The sequence below is a fragment of the Pseudophryne corroboree genome, chromosome 4 (assembly GCF_028390025.1).
Source record: "Pseudophryne corroboree isolate aPseCor3 chromosome 4, aPseCor3.hap2, whole genome shotgun sequence".
NCBI lineage: Eukaryota > Metazoa > Chordata > Amphibia > Anura > Myobatrachidae > Pseudophryne > Pseudophryne corroboree.
In genome coordinates, this window is record NC_086447.1 from 78,637,245 (window position 1) to 78,655,973 (window position 18,729).

At 46.7% G+C, this 18,729-nt stretch overlaps 1 protein-coding gene across 3 annotated transcripts in view; it reads left to right on the plus strand.

The window, feature by feature from the left end:
* Positions 1-17,511, plus strand: part of LOC134908926 (cytochrome P450 2C5-like) — a 189,333-nt gene extending 171,822 nt beyond the window's left edge. For all 3 annotated transcript variants that reach the window (XM_063915181.1, XM_063915180.1, XM_063915182.1), the window contains 2 exons: positions 6,977-7,118; positions 17,248-17,511. In XM_063915181.1, the coding sequence (XP_063771251.1) occupies positions 6,977-7,118; positions 17,248-17,426 (321 nt within the window). In that variant the 3' untranslated portion in view covers positions 17,427-17,511. The remainder of the gene's footprint in view (positions 1-6,976; positions 7,119-17,247) is intronic.
* Positions 17,512-18,729: the final 1,218 nt, after the last annotated feature.

An 18,729-nucleotide genomic window follows, 5' to 3' on the forward strand; every position in this document is an offset into this window, starting at 1 on the left:
AGGTTTCCACACCGGGGGAGTCCGAGTCCGAGCAGTCGGCAACACTCTAGTTCGGTCAGTTCCTCCTCTTCTTCATCCCTATCGTCGCAAGCGTCCGAGGTTAGTAGCACGACTAGAGCGAAAAAGCGGGCGACGAAGTATGCTAAAAAAGCGGCAGGGCAGCGAGAGCGCTCGCAGGGCCAAGAAGCGCCGTAATTTGCCGATTAGTCCACTGCGACTATACGGCAGTGTTGATTAGGTTGCGGGATAGCTGCCGGAAGAAGATCAGTAGAGGCGATTACGTGGATATGTTCGTGCTGACTAAGGACGCAAAGGAGTATAAGGCAGCGAAGGCTAAGAAGGGCATGGGAGCTGAGGATTTCCATTAGTTTTACAACTGGCTGGCTGGTTTCTGCGTCTTTGCGGCATTATCTGGAGGATAGGCCGGATGAACACATGAACGTCATCCGGTACTTGCACCTGATACACCTGATACACGACATGCAACGAATGTCAACAGGAGTAGAATGGCGAATGCATGACGAGAAGTTTCGGGAAAAGCAGGACTGCTTGCAGATAATTGATTTTGGATGCAAAGACGTGGAGGTATGGCTCCAGGTCACCCAGACTTCTCAAGCTGCGAAGGAGCCCCGGAATCCGGGGGCGGATGGGCAGCGAGCTGGTTCATCCACCCAGGGGGTTAGCGTGGAGGGGGGGCAGGCAGGAAAAGAAGATCAGCTAATCGCGGGGGCGGACAGGCCACCGCGAGGGTGAAATGCTTCGCATATAATAATGCGACCTGTTCCTTCGGCAGGCAGTGTCGTTTTCGACATTCATGCTTGCAATGTGGCAGCTTTCACCCGGCCTCCAACTGTTTTAAGGGCAATTGGCAGGGCCAAGGGGGGAGGGGGGGGGGGGTAAGCAAGGCTATGCAAACCCCACCCGGAGCGGGATTGCTCAACAGGGCTCCAACGCCAATTCATTTGGATGCCATGTCCAAGTGATTGGGATGGTATCCAAATAGGTGGGACGCCAGTTTTTTGTTTCAGGGTTTCAAGTTTGGTTTCCGCCTGCCTCAAAAATCTTCAATCCGCTCGCAGCTTCCCGTCAGTTTTGTGCGAGAAAGTTGGGAAAGAAGTGCGACTGGGTATGATGGAGGGCCCGTTTACCATACCCCCATTGGATGAATTGGTCATTTCCCCAGTGGGGGTAGTCCCCAAGAAGACTCCGGGTGCTTTTAGGCTCATTCAGCATCTCTCTTACCCGTCAGGGTCGTCTGTCAACGACGCAATACCGCCAGAACAATGTTCAGTGGTGTACCAGTCGTTTGACGAGGCACTGGGGATTGTTCGTACTTACGGCCCGGGAGCTCTGATGGCTAAGATTGATATTGAATCTGCATTTAGGTTGTTCCTGTTGCACCCGGACTCATTCCGTTTTATGGGTTTTCGGATCGGAACGGAATGTTTCATTGACAAATGTTTGCCGATGGGGTGTTCCGTTTCCTGCTCATTGTTTGAAAAGTTTAGCACATTTTTACACTGGTCCGTGGAGTCTTCTACGGGAGGTCATGGGGTAGCACATTACCTTGATGATTTCCTGTGTGTGGGACCGGCGAATTCGTCGTGCTGCAGCGACTTGTTGTTCTGCATATGAGCCTTGTTTTATCACTTTGGCGTTCCTGTGGCCGAGGATAAAACGGAGGGGCCTGTCTCCTGTTTGTCGTTCTTGGGGATTGAAATCGACACGGTGGCAGGCTCATGTCGCCTTCCTCAGGCCAAGGTTGCCAAACATCGTGCGGTTATCGGGCAGTTCGTGGCGTCGCACAAAGTTACGCTGCAGCAGGTGCAGTCTTTGCTGGGCCTCTTGAACTTTGCTTGCCGGGTCATCCCGATGGGCAGGGTTTTCTGCCGAAAGCTGGAGAGGTAGACGGTGGGGTATGCCAGACCGCAGCATTTCATTCGCTTGTCCTCCGAGATTAAGAGGGATTTGGCCGTCTGGGCCTCGTTCCTGGAGGACTTCAATGGGGTGCGTATCTGGTTGGCCCCAACGGTTGACAATGCTGGATTACAACTGTTTACCAACGCGGCGGGTTCCTCTGGGTTCGGTTGCTACCTAAAGAGATCTTGGTATGTGGCTCCTTGGCCGGAGGAATGGTATCGCAAAGGTTTCACTAAGGACCTATTGCTGCTAGAGCTTTTTCCCATTATGGTAGCCCTGGAGGTTTAGGGCGAATGTCTGGCTGATCGCAGCATTTTGTTCAGATGCGACAATCTGGGCATGGTGCATGCGATCAATAATAAGAGGGCGAAGTCGCTGGTGGTTTTGAGGGTGCTTGTGCAATTGTTGCTGACATGCTTGCGTAGGAATGTATGGTTCCACGCGCAGCATGTTCCAGGAATTGAGAACGGAATTGCTGACACGTTGTCCCGCGGGCAGTGGGAAAGATTTCGGCTGTTGGCACCTGAGGCCGATGAGCGGGGGTTTCTATGTCCCGGGTATGTCTGGCAGGTGATCGAACCGGACTGGAGGGCCTAGCGATGCGATCAGTGGCTCCGAACACGGTCAAGGCTTACGGTCAAGCGTGGAGCGAGTGGGAAGAGTTTGTCCGAGGACGGGGTCAAGAAGGTAAGAGCGGGCATCGGATGATGATTCTTTTATTTGGCAGCTTTTTGTCATGGGTAGGTCCAGAGCGGTGGTGTCCCGGTACTTAGCAGGGATTTTATTTTTTAATAAAATCAAGGGTTTTCCTGACGTGACAAAGAGCGGACTTCTTGTGAAGGCGATGAAAGGGTGGGCGCGTGTGGCGCCAGCGCCGCCAGATAGGCGGCACCCCATCGATGCGGCCTTGCTACCAGCTGTCATCGGTGCTGTAGTCAGTGTCGCATCATCACTTTTTGAGTCGCTGTTGATCCAGATGGCGTTCTCCATGGATTATCACAGAGCCTTTCGGGTTTCGGAGCTGGTAGCGCCATCTAAATGGGCAGATTCGCGCATTCTTCAAGATGACGTGGTGGTGGGTGAGAGGTCTTTGCAGTGCAGACTGCGTCGCTCTAAGATGGACCAAGTAGGTAGAGGACGATGGGTCACTTTGGTACCGTCTCTGGAGGAGAGCATTTGCCCAGTGAGATTGGCATTGAAATATGCAGCAGTACGGCCCGATGTGAGAGGGTCACGGCTGCTGCATTATGACGGTTTACCATTGACGAAATCTCAATTTCGTTGGATGCTTAGTCCCTGTCTGGCCAGCTTGGGCCTTTCACCCGCTGCTTTCGGTACGCATTCTTTCCGAATTGGGGTGGTAACGTCGGCTGCGTCGGCGGGTTTTTCCGTTGCGGAGATTCAGGCGGTGGGGTGATGGAAGTCTTCCAGTTACAAACGTTATATTTGCCCGGTTTCAGGAGTTTTTCAGTTTTAATAAGCGTTAATAAGTTAATGTTGGAAGGTTAAGTACGTCATTGTGCAGTTTGTGTCTGTTTGTCTACCCTGCTCATCCTACTCAGGGATTAGCTACTCGCCGCTGCTGGCAGCGGGGGTCTGGAGTTCTTTTACGATTTTTTGCCTGACCTGACGGACTGAATCTCAATTTACACAATTTGGCTGATTAGTTCCAATACAAAGTCCCTCAGCAGGATTTTTATGCTTTCACCTCCAGCTGAGTTCTTACATGTTTTTTCCCATTTAACCCTCCCCCCCCACCTCACGCCCTTTTTATTTTGCCTTATTTTATTTTGATCTTTCCCGTTGTGTTTTTATGTTATGCTTCGATTGGCTTGAAGCTTGTTTAGAGCGGCTAGGCCGTGACTCAATAAGAAACTAAAACCTTTTTTCTTTTGTCAGATCCTTCAGGTTTAATGCATGAAATAAGCTCATGTTAGGATATTTACTAATCAATTTTTATTCCTTTCCTTCACTTTAGGTTGGGTAGAAAACGAATTGTCAGTATGGGTAGTTGGCCACTCTTATGTTTACTGGGCAGCCAGGTTTTTGGCCTCGGATGGGGCGCAGTTTTTTCCCCGGGCTCATGGTGTTCGTTGGCTTGGTTGGCGTGGACTGATGTGGCAAGATTTGAAGAGTAGATTGTCAGTCAGGTCAGGAAGCATGGAGTCCCTAGGGTTCTGGTTGTCCACTTGGGTGGCAACGATCTGGGGAAGAGGACGTCTTTAGAGCTGAGATGGGCCATGATGGAAGATCTGGCCAGCGTGGCTGCAGCTTGGCCCAGCTGTGTTTTGGTGTTCTCCATGATGGTGCCAAGGTTGCGTTGGCGAGGAGTGGTGGACGGTCGCCCTATTGATGAGGCCAGGCAAAAGGTGAACGCTGCGGTGGCGAAGTGGGTATTGGCTCACAGAGGGAAAGTGGTTCACCACCCTAGGATTCGGTTCCGTGAAAGTCACCTTTTTCGGCCTGATGGTGTGCATTTGTCCAAGGAAGGGATGATGTTTTTCCTGGAGGATCTGTTTCAGGTGTTGCAGGAGTTAGGTTGAGGGTATGGTGGTGGTGCGAAGACTCTGTGGAAGAGTCTTTAATTGTTGGCAGAAAAGAACGGCAGGTTCTAGTTTGACAGTTTTTACAGTATTGGTGTGGTTTAGGTGCACTCACCTCCATTGACTTTTAAGGCCGCTAGATCACCCAATAGGGGGCAGCGTCATCACCCATCAGGGTGGGTAGTCAGCGTGGAGGTCTGAGTCGGGCACCTATTACCTATGTATGGTTTTTGTGGTAGATTAGGATTGTTTGAGTTTTAATGTTTCTGAGGTTATCTTCAGTGGGTTGTAGCCGTTCGTTTTTCTGCCACCATATTTCGGTTGATACGACATGTTAACTTAATATTTACTTTACAGGTTTTTCTAGTGGTTAGGGTACAATGAATAGCTAACAATTTTCTGCCAAATTCAAGTCTCCGTGTCATTATTTCTTGGTATTAAGGGTATAGAATGTTTTACTTTTAGAATGGAGGTCCACACATTAGGAGGTTTATTGGAATATAACTGAGAAACATAGGGGTTTATTCATGTAAGAATGCGATGTTTAGGTTTACCTGTTCACTAAACATCGCATTCCTATTACAGGTTTTTTTTTTCATATTTTCAACGCAATTCTTTAATACTTACCTGTTCCCTGATGCCATGCGGTATCTGGCTGTTCCACGATCCCGGCTTCTCCAGTCTACTCTCTTCATATCGTGGCTGACGGTTTTCTGCACATACGCAGTTTGTCCCCTGCCTCCAGGTGTCATCTGCGCATGCACCGGGGGAATGAGAAGTTGAACTCCAGCGGCGGCGGGACACAGGGTAGCGTGAGCGTGGGGGCGAGCCAACAAACAGCTAGGCAAGGGCAGTAAGGAGGAGGTGACCCGGCATATGTATATGTCGGGTCACATTTTAGCAGCGGCGGGGGAAGGAGAGTAGTGAGAAGTCATCGGGGCAGTGGGGGGGAGGACAGTCTGGAGACCCGGCATATGCATAATTGCATATGCCCTGGTCTCCTTTGATTGGCTGGCATCAGAGAAGGGGTCGGGATACAGGAGTCTCCGCTGCTCTTCTCCATTCTGCTGCCAGTCTACGCCATCCTGAAATGGTGAAAACAAAGTAAGCAGAAAGCACAGCTTTCCATGCCTACATGAATTGCAATCACCGTTCATTAGAATGGTGTTGCGATTCAGCTGCGGGGACAGGAGCAAGGTAGAGAAAACTGCCGCTAGAGGGGTGGTAAGCCGCTACATGAATTAGAGGGAGCAGGGAAAAGTCCTGTTTAGCTCACAACAGGGTTTTTTACTGCTCTATGAATAGACCCCATAGTATCTAACACCAACCAGTGATATACAGTAACTCAAGACAATTTTTTTTATACATTTGTTACTGTTCATAATACAACCTTTCTGTGCCTATGGTTGACCCAGCATCTACTCACGTGACGATTTTTAGTAAATAACGGCCCTCATTCCGAGTTGTTCGCTCGGAGTTTTTCATCGCATCGCAGTGAGAATCCGCTTAGTGCGCATGCGCAATGTTCGCACTGCGGCTGCGCAAAGTAACTTTACTATGAAGAAAGTATTTTTACTCACGGCTTTTTCATCGCTCCGGCGATCGTAATGTGATTGACAGGAAATGGGTGTTACTGGGCGGAAACACGGCGTTTTAGGGGCGTGTGGCTGAAAACGCTACCGTTTCCGGGAAAAACGCAGGAGTGGCCGGAGAAACGGTGGGAGTGCCTGGGCGAATGCTGGGTGTGTTTGTGACGTCAGCCAGGAACGAAAAGCACAGAACTGATCGCACAGGCAGAGTAAGTCTGAAGCTACTCAAAAACTGCTAACTCGTTTGTGATCGCAATATTGCGCATACTTCGGTCGCACTTTTAAGAAGCTAAGATACACTCCCAGTAGGCGTAGGCTTAGCGTGTGTAACTCTGCTACATTCGCCTTGCGAGCGAACAACTCGGAATGAGGGCCAACATTGGATGCCGTATGCTAACTGCTTATGAGATAAAGTCTCATTTGAAATTAAATGTTTGTCAATTCATTTTGAGCTTTGATATAAAGGTATATAAATATTAATCGAATGTGTGTGTTCAGTCATTTATGCACCTGATAAATTTATAGCACAAAAAGTCAAACGTATTTTGTAAAGAGTTTTTCATTGCTGCCAATTATCGTGGCATTGATGGATGGATTTGGGGCCACAACAAAAATAAATGGTACTCCAGGCTGGATCAGCAGCAGACTTGACAAAGGGCAGGTTAGTACTGTAAGTCTACCCCTAAGGACCAAACAGGGTTTACTTTTTTTAGGAATAAAATTGTCAGAGTTCTGTAGGTAGACCATGAGGGTGTTATCAGAAAAACAAAATCTGTTTCTACTGTACAGTGAATTTTAAAATGTTGGAACCTTGAACTCAGAATAAATAAATTCATTGTTTTAACAATATTAACACAGAATCCTACAAATCTTTAATTATTCTGTACATAAGCATTCCATATTCAAATGTTATTACTTCTTCAGGGGACACAGGTAATCCCACTGCTGACGTCAGTGCTGTATGACAAGAATCACTTTCAAAAACCAAAAGAGTTTTACCCGGAACATTTTCTGGATGCTGGTGGCAATTTTGTGAAGAATGAGGCATTTATGCCGTTCTCAGCTGGTGAGTCACATCTGATATTCTGCCTTAGATCCTAACGTATGTTATTCACTGAAAGAAGATGATGAGTATGAATAGTAAGCTTATTATGTACAGTAGAGGGTGGTAACTACAACAAATCTGTAAGGGCTATGGAACGAACGCCTTCCCTTTCTATAACAACCCAGGGTTTTGGATTTGCCATCTCAAACCAATCTCTTGCCTGACTCGTGAGACAAGAGGAACAGAGTATTTTTCAAATCTGGAAATGCCACTCCACCTGCCAACTTAGATCGACCAAGAGTACTCTTTGCCACTTTTGGTTTTGAGCACCTCCATACATATTTCACTAGAATCTGGTTCATTTTACTATATAGGGACTTTGGATAGCACAAAATAAGTACATTAACTTAGGGAGAAGTATAATTTGTGCAGCTGCAATCCATCCTAACCAAGAAACCTCCTGCATCATCCACTCTCAAGTCAGCCCCTCAAAAGAGGACCATAGTTTCAATCAAATATATCAGCCTCACTGGCCAAATTAATACCTAAGTATTTCAGGGATCTTATTTGCCATGCATATCTATATGACTCTCTAAGTCTAGTTAATGTTTCCCCTGGGATATTAAACGGAAGGGCTTCTGTCTTAGTAGTGTTTAGTTTATATTATGAGACAGCTGAATAGTTCAGCATGAAGTTTGGGCAGAGAGGTTTCTTGGTCTACACAGAAAGCAAAATAACGCCTACAAATAAACTAATTTTATGTGATTGGCCCCCTATAATAGGGCCTCTTATTGAATCATGTGTTCTAATTTTCTCAGCTAGAGGCTCAACTACCAAAGCAAAGATGGGGGGGGGGGGGGAGAGGACACCCCTGTCTTGTACCATTAGATATATCAAAACCTGAGGAGAGACACCCATTAATAAACACTTTAGCTGACGGTGACATATATAGTGCCAAAATTGAGTCTAGCATTATACCAATAAAGACAAATTTGTTTAGAGTAACTGTACATGTAGGTACTCCCAGTGTAGTTAGTCTGTCAAAAGCCTTTTTGGCATCTAATAACAAAACAAGTAAAGGATCTTTCCATATTACACAGTGCTCGATAACATTTAATACCCTGTGCTTATTGTCTAGCACAAAGCCCACCTGGTCCGGGTTAATGAGAGATGGTAAAAGGGGACATAACCGAATAGCAACTAGCTTAGCGAATAATTAACATCAGTATTCAGCAGAGCTATAGGCGTGTCATTTTGAACCGCGGTAAGAGGTTTGGTCTGTTTGGCTATGACAATAATTAGTGCTTCCAGCATTTCTTTAGGAAATCGTTTTGTCTCTGAAGCTTCATTAAATATGGACAACAACACTAAAGCCAAATCAGCTTTAAATGTCTTGTAGAAGTTATAAGGATACCCGTCCGGGGTATGCGGATAAGATCCCGGCTGTTGGAATCCAGGCAGTCGAAGTAATGACGTCGGAATCCCGACACTCGGCACAATGCCGACATCGAAATCCAGACTGGGTCAGGAGGCCGACGCCAGAACTCTGATAGTCGGTAAATAGCACAGCGGAGGGACAGTGAGGGGTGGGGGTTAGGTTTACACAACTCCAGGGAGATTATGGTCAGGCTGCAGGAGGTGGGGGGTAGTAGGGTTAGGTTGCAGACAGGGGGGGGGAGGTAGAGTTAGGCACCACCGAGGGGATGTTAGGTTTAGGAACTAAGGAGAGGGTTAGGTTTAGGCTGCAGGGCAGGGGGGGTAGGTTTAGGCACCACCGGGAGGAGGTTAGGGTTAGACCCTAAGGGCGAGAGGTTAGGGTTAGGGTTAGGAGGTAGGGGAGAAGGGTTAGCATAGCATAAAATATCCAGAGGCGTAACTAGGGTTTTCGGAGCCCAGGGCAAGATGGAAAATGGCGCCCCCCCCAAAAAAAAACATACAAAAAGCAGCATGTGCGTGCGCCGAAGGCGCGCGTGGCGAAAAATGGGCCTGGCCACACACCAGTAGGGGTGTGGCCACACTCCAGAAGGGGCGTGGCCACTGAAAATGGCCCACAGTGCCAGTTACATTGCCCCACAGTGCCGGATACATTGCCCCACAGTGCCAGTTACATTGCCCCACAGTGCCGGATACATTGCCCCACAGTGCCGGATACATTGCCCCACAGTGCCGGATACATTGCCCCACAGTGTCAGATACATGCCCCACAGTGCCAGATACATGCCCCACAGTGCCAGTTACATTGCCCCACAGTGCCGGATACAATGCCTCACAGTGCCGGATACATTGCCCCACAGTGCCAGTTACATGCCCCACAGTGCCAGATACATGCCCCACAGTGCCAGATATATGCCCCTCAGTGCCAGATACATGCCCCACAGTGCCAGTTACATTGCCCCGCAGTGCCGGATACAATGACCCACAGTACCAGTTACATGCACCACAGTGCCAGATACATGCCCCACAGTGCCAGTTACATGCCCCACAGTGCCAGATACATGCCCCTCAGTGCCAGGCCCCACTCAGTGCCAGTTACATGCCCCATTTGGTGCCAGTTACATGCCCCACAGTGCCAGGCCCCACTCAGTGCCAGTTACATGCCCCATTTGGTGCCAGTTACATGCCCCACAGTGCCAGATACATTGCCCCACAGTGCCAGTTACATGCCCCACAGTGCCTGATACATTGCCCCACAGTGCCAGATACATGCCCCACAGTGTCAGGCCCCACTCAGTGCCAGTTACATGCCCCATTTGGTGCCAGTTACATGCACCACAGTGCCAGATACATTGCCCCACAGTGCCAGTTACATGCCCCACAGTGCCAGATACATGCCCCACAGTGCCAGGCCCCACTTGGTGCCAGATACATGCCCCACTGTGCTGCTGCCCCCCCCCCCCCCCCCCGTGCCGCCGGACCCCCCCCCCCGTCACTTACCGGCCGGTGGCTTCTTGTTGCTATGTGAAGGGAGGAGAACGCCAGAGACCGGACACAGCAGCGCTCTCCTCCCCTCACATTTATGGTTGACGGGCGCGAGTGGGGCATGATGCCCTGAATGCCGGCGGCGCCCCCCTCTCCTGGGCCTGCCAAGGCGCCCAGGGCACGTGCCCCACTCGCCCTACCCTAGATACGCCTCTGAACATAACATTTTGGGATTCTGGCATCGGTACTTTGTTTGCCGGCATCATGTCAGGCGGTTATCCATACTGATCCCCCATCTAGGCCAGGGGCTTTTTCCCGAGGCAAAGAGTCCATAGCCCTCTCTACTTCCACCAGGTTCCATAGGACGTTTAGAGACAGACAGATTACAAAGAAGGCAATTTGAGTTCATTAACAAACCTATTTCAATAGAGTTAGGCTGGATAGTAGATGGGTCATCCTTAAGATTGTATAGTTTATCATAATATGCAGCAAACATGTTGGCTATTTCAGTAGGATCTGACACTTTCATTCCCATATCTGAGTAACTATTCTGAACCTTTTCTTTAGCCCTCCTACCTCTCAATTTCCTAGCTAAGAGTCTACTAGCCCGATTCCCAAAAACATAATATTTTTGATTAAGCTGATTAAGATTGCGCTGATCCTCAGCAACAGAGAAGGCATTCAGCTCATCCCTAGCGTTGAGCAATAATTTAAACATCGCTTTATCAGAAGGAACTGCTTTATGTGCGCTTCTACTCTAGATACTTCCAGCCCAGCCTGCTCATCCCTTTTTTTATTATCTTTCTTAAAATGTGCTGCTGCCTGAATTGCAGAGCATCTTATCATCGACTTAAGCGAGCAACTAAAATTAAATATGGATGTCTCCTCGGGTGAATTCTCTATTAAGAAATACTTCAAAGAGGATTGAATAGATCACAGGTTCTCAAACTCGGTCCTCAGGACCCCACACAGTGCATGTTTTGTAGGTTTACTCTCAGAATCACAAGTGAAATAATTAGCTCCACCTGTGGACCTTTTAAAATGTGTCAGTGAGTAATTAATACACCTGTGCACCTGCTGGGTTACCTGCAAAACATGCACTGTGTGGGGACCTGAGGACCGAGTTTGAGGACCTGTGGAATAGATTGTTGAGCATCCAGCTGAGAGAGAATCTGATTACCCAAACGCCATGGGCCAGGGGAAGCCTGTCTCATGCTAAAATTAAACGGGAATGGTCAGACCATGTTATGGGGAGGATATCCACCTTGCTAATAGAGGGCAAAGTCCATCTGTCAGATAAAGTCTATTCTGTAATAATTACCATGGACATGAGAATAGAATGTATAATCTTTCTCAGAGGGGTGTTTAGTACACCAGACATCATAAAAAGCATATTCTGCCTGCCTAATATTTTTAGCGGACTCAAGGGGCTGGCCCGAGAGTGGTGTACACTTCCAAGATTTATCCAGATGAGGGTCTAGGACCAAGTCTCAAAATCAAAATAGCACCCCTAACATGCTTCTGAATTTTTGTGCACATCGTCCTGCAAAAGAAAAGATGTTTAATATTAGAAGCATAACAGGCAACCACAGTAACTTCAACAATTTCCAGCAAGCCTACTAAGATTAAATTCCTCCCCTCTGGATCTGCGTATTGCGCTGTTAGTGCAAATGCACACTGTTGTGAGATAAGGATGGCCACACTCGCTTTTTTAACAGGCCCATTTTCCATATAACAGTGGTGAAATCTTGAGTTGCTAAAGGGGGTCATTCCGAGTTGATCGCACGTAGCAACTTTTTGCTGGTTGTGCGATCAACTAGATGCCGCCTATGGGGGAGTGTATTTTAGCATAGCAGGGCGGCGATCACTTGTGCAGCCCTGCTATGCTAAAAAAGTTTTGTGAAAACAAGACTAGCCCTGGACATACTTACCTGGTATGATGATTTCAGCGATGCAGGTCCCGGACTTGACATCAGACATCCGCCCTCCAAACGCCTGGACAAGCCTGCATTCACCGAACCACTCCCGGAAAACGGTCAGTTGATGCCCCGGAACGCCTTCCTCCTGATGATCTTCTTCCGGTCGCTGCTGCAACCACTTTCTTCATTCGTGGTGTCGCTATGATGCGCCTGCGCAATGCGGCTGCTGTGTATGCGCAGAAGCGACCCATTCACACAGCTGCGATGAACCGCAGCGTGCGAACGGGTCAGAATGACCCCCAAAGTCCGGAGGAGCCGACTTCTTAAAGTGAGTTTCCTGAACTGCAACTATCTGGAAATAGTTCAAAGCTAATCTTCTTTTCTGCATTGAGTTTAACCCCTTACCATTTTTGGAAATTATATTCACCATATGCAATGCCAACAGAATATGCATAGTAAAGTCAGTATATGAATAATTCGTAACTAACACAGATTCCTGGCTGTAAAAATTAGACACAATCAAGGATAACAAAAACAAAAAAAGCAAAAAAGGAAACCGAACTGACCCTTCCTGGGGTCACTACGAAGCGCCATAACATGGCGAACCTGAGCCTTGGATTGGGACTAGTGACTTTGTATTCCCCCAGCACCAGAACTGGATCCATTAAAGGAGCTCATTCTCTGTCTGCAGCCACCCCTTATCTCTCAATATCAGGAAATTAACTTCTCATGTCAAACTAGACAATGAAATGTAACAATACTGTAAAGAGAGGTTTTGTATGGTTTAAACATTAATTAATTAATTGCAGGCATAGTACACTTATGAGTTGAAGCCTGCCATAGATCAGTCCTGCTGAAGTCTCCAGGCAGGAGACAAGGAAGTAGATGATCCTGCAATGTTCCATTTGAAAAGCAAGTTTTATCCCTCTTCCAAGGTGGTAATCGCAATAGTGGAGTCCTCTCATGAGACCAACAGCTTCGGTGGGAATATCCATCTATATGGAATGCTTTCTTTTTGAAGGACAGATGTGATGGGATAAAAAGAACGCCTTTTAAATAGAGTTGCTTGAGACAAGCCACCAAAAACTTGAATAGGGCCTAGAATCTCTGAAGTGTCCTCTGTTGATGTAGCAGCTTTTAAAATTTACTCTTTGACATGAAAATAGTGCACTCTCATCAGTACATCCCTTGGAACTCCTTCAGGAGCATTCCTAGCTTTAGGAGTCTGTGAATACGATCTATCAAGAAATCTGTAGACTTGGATGAAGGTAAAAGCATCTTAAATGTACTGGAAAGTCATTCAGACAACTGTTTCAGACATTTTCTGGGACCTCCCCACGGTTTTATATTATTGCGAGTAGATCTGTTCTCCAAGTCTGAGACCATGTCTCTAAGGGCCACAACCTCAGCTTGCAGAGCCTCGTGTGAGGTGATGAGGCCATTATTCGAGCCTTCCACCTCTCCCATTTTAGACTGTAGGTGATCAATGCAGCCCCATGATTCATCTATCGACTGCTAACATGATTGGAATGTAGCCTGAAATTCCGCAACAATCTCCTTCTTAAATTGTGACAAAAGGAGCTTCATGGTTCCAACTGTAAGGTCATCAATACCTCCAATTGGCTCTAATGTATTATCCACTAGGGCTGGGGAAGAAGGACCGCTTTTAGATGATACACCAGAAACTTCTTTCTTAGAGGAAGATACCTCATCATTTTTGGTTTTTGAGGCTTGTGGGGAATGTTTAAAAAAGGCCTCTTGAGAAACGGACTTGGCTACCTTTTACTTTTTTAGGAGGCATACTAAAATTGTAGTACATAGACACTCACATGCAAAGAATTCTGATGTCACGAACAAGAAAAGCTCCACTAATATTTTGTTTAATATATCACCACACGGGAAAATTGGGTGCAGAGAGAATTTTAGATATTTATATTAACAGATTATAGCTCCTTTCCAGCACACTTTATGATATTCGAGAACATGACGAGCAGTAGCGGCTTAATCCCACTAGATATCCTTCCAGGGATATACAATAGCAAGGCACAGTCAATGCAAGTATAATCTGAAAAATTAAAATCCAATAGGAAATACTACTTAGTATTATTAATGAATGAGATTCCTTTATGTAGCTGAGAGAGCTGTATACATGCCACGTAGCAATCCAAGGGGAGCTTCTCTATACCCTGGAGAAAGTAACTGTAAAGTTATATGAAAATATGTAGTCCAGGGTACGCCCCAATTATAATGAAGAAAAAAAGGTGGAAAAACAATGTTTAGGAGGGGGCCTCCAAAAACCAAGCCTCCAGCAGCCCCACAAGGTCTCACCAGCCAGCAATAGTGTTTCCACCAGGGTCCGGGATAAGGAGGTCAAGATGGCCACCATAACCTCCTGCTTCCTGAACTGGCAGTTTCAGCAGCTCCCACTGCCCCACGCACCCTGCAGGGCTGGATAATGTGACTATGCTTGTCATATAACACCAGCGGGTGACCTCCGTCCGCACCCACTGCTCCTCAAGCCACTGCTGCCCAGATCCCCATCCTTTGACTTGGATCTCTCTGCTGGCTGTGTCGTGAACTCCACTCCATGGCTCTTTAGGAGCGGTCAGGCCGCAAACCACGGGAGCTTCACAACACGCTCCCTGAACCTGCCGCTCTGTCCTGTTTACTCAGAGCCCCTTTCAGCTGGCAAGGAGTATTTGCTTGTGCGTAACGGTTAGTATTATGGGTGGTAATATGTACTTTTATACTCCGATCTCCCAGAGTTTACACTGTGCACATCTGTACAGGAAGGCTTCCAAGCCATGCCCCCTCCAAGGGATGTTCTAGCAAATAATGCAGTTAGGGGTATCAACCCCATACAGTGTATTAGAAGCTCTGATTTGGAACTTTACCTTTTAAAGTCTACCTTAATCCCAGCTACAATTTACTATCCCATTCAAAAATTACTATATCAAAACCATAAGGTAGTATTCTGTGCTCCACAAGACTAAAATATGGAATGTACACGATAGTAAGGAAACAGACTATGGTTAGACTGGCTACCTGACACATCTGGTAAATGCTAGAAGGTCTAATGGCCTGATGTTCAGCAACTCCACCTCCATACACTGTGCTCAGCCAACATGCAGAGAGATGGGGCATGTTGTAAGGCCATGTTCTTGTGACTCTTTTCCTATATGCACAAACTTCCAAAGCCAAGCCAATTTGGGACCACAGTCCATTATTAGCTCAAGCACAAGTAATAAGCCATCTCAGCATCAAAAGATCTGACCCTTTGTATTCTGAAACAAACTTCCTTATAAAGCACCAGCCATCTTGGGATCCTCATACTTACAAAGCACCCTGCAGTATCTCAGGGTTGTTATCGATATACCGGTGCTTAGTGTCCCGATGGTCAGAATGCCAGCAGTAGAATCCCTACAATCAACAATCTAATGTATCTGGGCAGTATTTTAACCCTAATCCTAAAACTAGTCTAAGATCTGTAATGGAGATAGTCTTTATTATTTCAGGAATCATGTTACACCATAGTTCAGAACTTATGCAAATTGTACAATGTGCATCTGTGACCATTCTAAATATGCATTAAATTGCAGATACTGTACTTTGCTTTATGATTATAAATAAATTGCTCATTGAATCTTTTATGAAAATAGATACAATACTTTAGTAGTTTGCAAACAGGCTGAATATAGCACCTTGGGGTGCCATGTGGCACTTGCAGGGGTTCAATGGGTAGTTGGCCCAGGAACAAATATTATTATTCATGGTCAATGTGTTAAGAAAAAACAGTGCTGGTGGCCTTCTTTCTGGCCACTGATCATGATTACATGAGTTACTACTGATGCAAACCACTAGCTGGTGCAATGCCTGGTGCTGCCTAGAATGGTGCCCATATGAAAGAGGTGCCCATCATAAAATAACACTTTAAGACATGTTGCAGTACCTCTGCAGAAGCAGCCTAAAACTTGTTGGACCATATATCCTTTCTCCCCATGGCAGGGAAGTATGTCACCCACAGGAAGGGAGTGGCAAGTCCTCTTGTCCAGCCCCAGCATCCACTCACCAGCATGTTACCATACATTTTTGACATCTTAATTATTATCTTCTCCTTCAGGTTTTTCCTGGTTAGTGGCTGGGGAACTTACTGGATAGGTCACCTGACACTGCATCGAGTCACACACCCTCAGTGAGGCAGACTATGACAGATTATGAAAGAGGGGAGGGTGAGCTCATAGCTACTTTACATCTGATCTCTCACTGTATTTCCAGTGGGGTGCTGCCAATCTCATGAGTTTTTACTATAAAAATTATTAGAATAATAAAAAATATTATATTTATAATTTATAAATATCTTCTTTGTATTATTATAATACTTTTTATAGTCAAAACTATGGAGTATACAGCAGTATGACAGGTGAGGCCTTGCCTCCATAGCCTGCCCTGACTGCATGTCACTGCTAGGAGGGTGCCAGAGTTTTAATCTTCCAGTGTGTTAACAGTCTTGACCTCTGTGTATGTTCAGGATTGCTTCTTGACATTTTTCTCACCTCATTCCTTTGCTTACTTCTGTGTATCTCATTTTGACTCTAGCAAAAGACCATTCCTTTGTCTCATCCTTTTGGCTATGGCATGTTACCAGACCTGGCTTGCTGACTAGTCAATCTTACTTGCTGACTACAATGTTAGGAACTAAGGGGGTCATTCCGACCTGTTCGCACACTGCTGTTTTTCGCAGTGGTTCTGCGGATGTGCGGCGGCCGCAATGCGCAGGCTCGTCGTTGCCCAGCGATGGCCATCACTGGGCAACAACAAGAAGACAGAAGAAAGCGATCGCTCCCGCGATCGCAAGAAGATTGACAGGAGGAAGGCATCCTGGGGTCGTCAACTGCCCATTTTCTGGTAGTGGTGTGGCGAATGCAGGCGTGTCCAGGCGTTTGGAGGGCGGATGTCTGATGTCAATTCCGGGACCTGCAACGCTGGATTTATCGCACAGGATAAGTAACTCTTACCCTGGTCTAGATCTACACAAAATGTTTTTTGCTTAGCAGGGTTGCACAAGCGGTCGCATAGGCGGCGTCTAGTTGATCGCATGGGCAGCAAAAAGTTGCTACGTGCAATCAACTCGGAATGACCCCCTAAGGGCCATGATATTCATCAGTTTTTAAAGCCATCTCTAAGTAATATAACCACCAAATTTTTTTTAATTACCTTTTTTAATATTACAGTTTACTGAATTGTGTATAATAACATAAATACAGTAATACAGTATTATATGCTCTGTCACATATACTTTTTTTATGTTCTAGGTAAAAGAAGTTGTGCAGGTGAGAACTTGGCAAAAATGGAGCTCTTCATGTTCTTCACGAAGATGCTGCAGAACTTCACCTTCCAGGCTCCTCCAGGGGCCACTCTGGACCTGACCCCTGCAGTTGCTTTTACATGTAGTCCTATGAGCTATCTGATGTGTGCTGTGCCTCGTACATAAAGTAGGATTGTAAAATGCCCTAAAAAATATTTTTTTCCCAGCCGGGTTTATGGTGACATAATAAATAATATACCTTGTTTTCAAACCAGTAAATGTTACCTACTATATCTGGGCTGTTTGCACTGTAAGATTGGATTAAAATTCTCTTTCAATTTCTACTGAGGTAATGGAGCATAGCCCGTGGTAAACATGTGTTCATTCAATCCAGAAACAGTGCACCACCTTACATCATGTTGGACCCACAGAAAAATTTATATGAGACAGTGATCCTAAAGAGAAATGAGAAGTTTGGTTTTGCTGAAAATGGAAAATGCCTTAATTGTGGGATTTGGAGATAAACGGAATCCCAACTCAGGTCACTTAGAGGTTTAGATTAGAACCGAGTCCTAGCTCGGGTTTATCACAGGTTCTTAACTAGGATTTAAAATCCGGATCTCGTGTGTTTAGCATTGCATGTAGATCCATTAGTTAGGATTTCAGGTGTCAAAATTGACTGGAAATGAATGTTATTGGTGTTAATAACAGGGAAGCAGTTAGATTCCTGACGGACGGGATCCCGGCGGTCGATATACTGATAACGGGATCCTGAAGGAGAATACAATCCCAGCGTCTAAATACTATATTGATGGCGGACAGAATGTCAGTGTCACAATACCGACACCCAGCATACCGAACAGGGGGGGATCGGTTTAGGGGGGTAGGTTAAGGCAGAAGAATGGGGGTTAGGTTTATGGGGCAGTGCCGGGTAGGTTACGATTAGGCAGGCCCGGCGACAGGGGGGGTCAAAGGGGACATCCATCCCGGGCCCCGACGTTGTGAGGGGCCCCAAGGTCCACCTGCAGCAGTGCAGCATGGATTCACGTTTTTAAGGTATATGTTTTGATATCGCGGCATCTCGCCGGCCGCCCGCTGTGTGTAGCTCCCATCTCCCCAGGTCAGCTGTCCGGATCTCCTGAAGTCCCCGCTATGCGCGACACCGCTGCGTCCTCCACTTCTCTCCTCCCCGACCGCCCTGTGTCTCTGCTGTGAGGAGCAGCCGAGCAGGAGCGGGACAGCAATCGGCTATAGAGACCGCACGGCCGGCGCAGCTCACATACAGACTTGAGGAATACAACAGCCTCTGGCTGTCTGGAGACTCGGAGCCTTGTCTGGATAGCGGCAGGCAGCTGTGTATATTGGTAAGTGTGCACTCTTGGCTCTCCAGGAGTTTGGGGATTTGGAACTAGGCTTCTGAAAGTAGCTGATAAATGTTTTCTTGATGCACTGGATAAAACCATATTAATAGAATTATATGTTAAATATG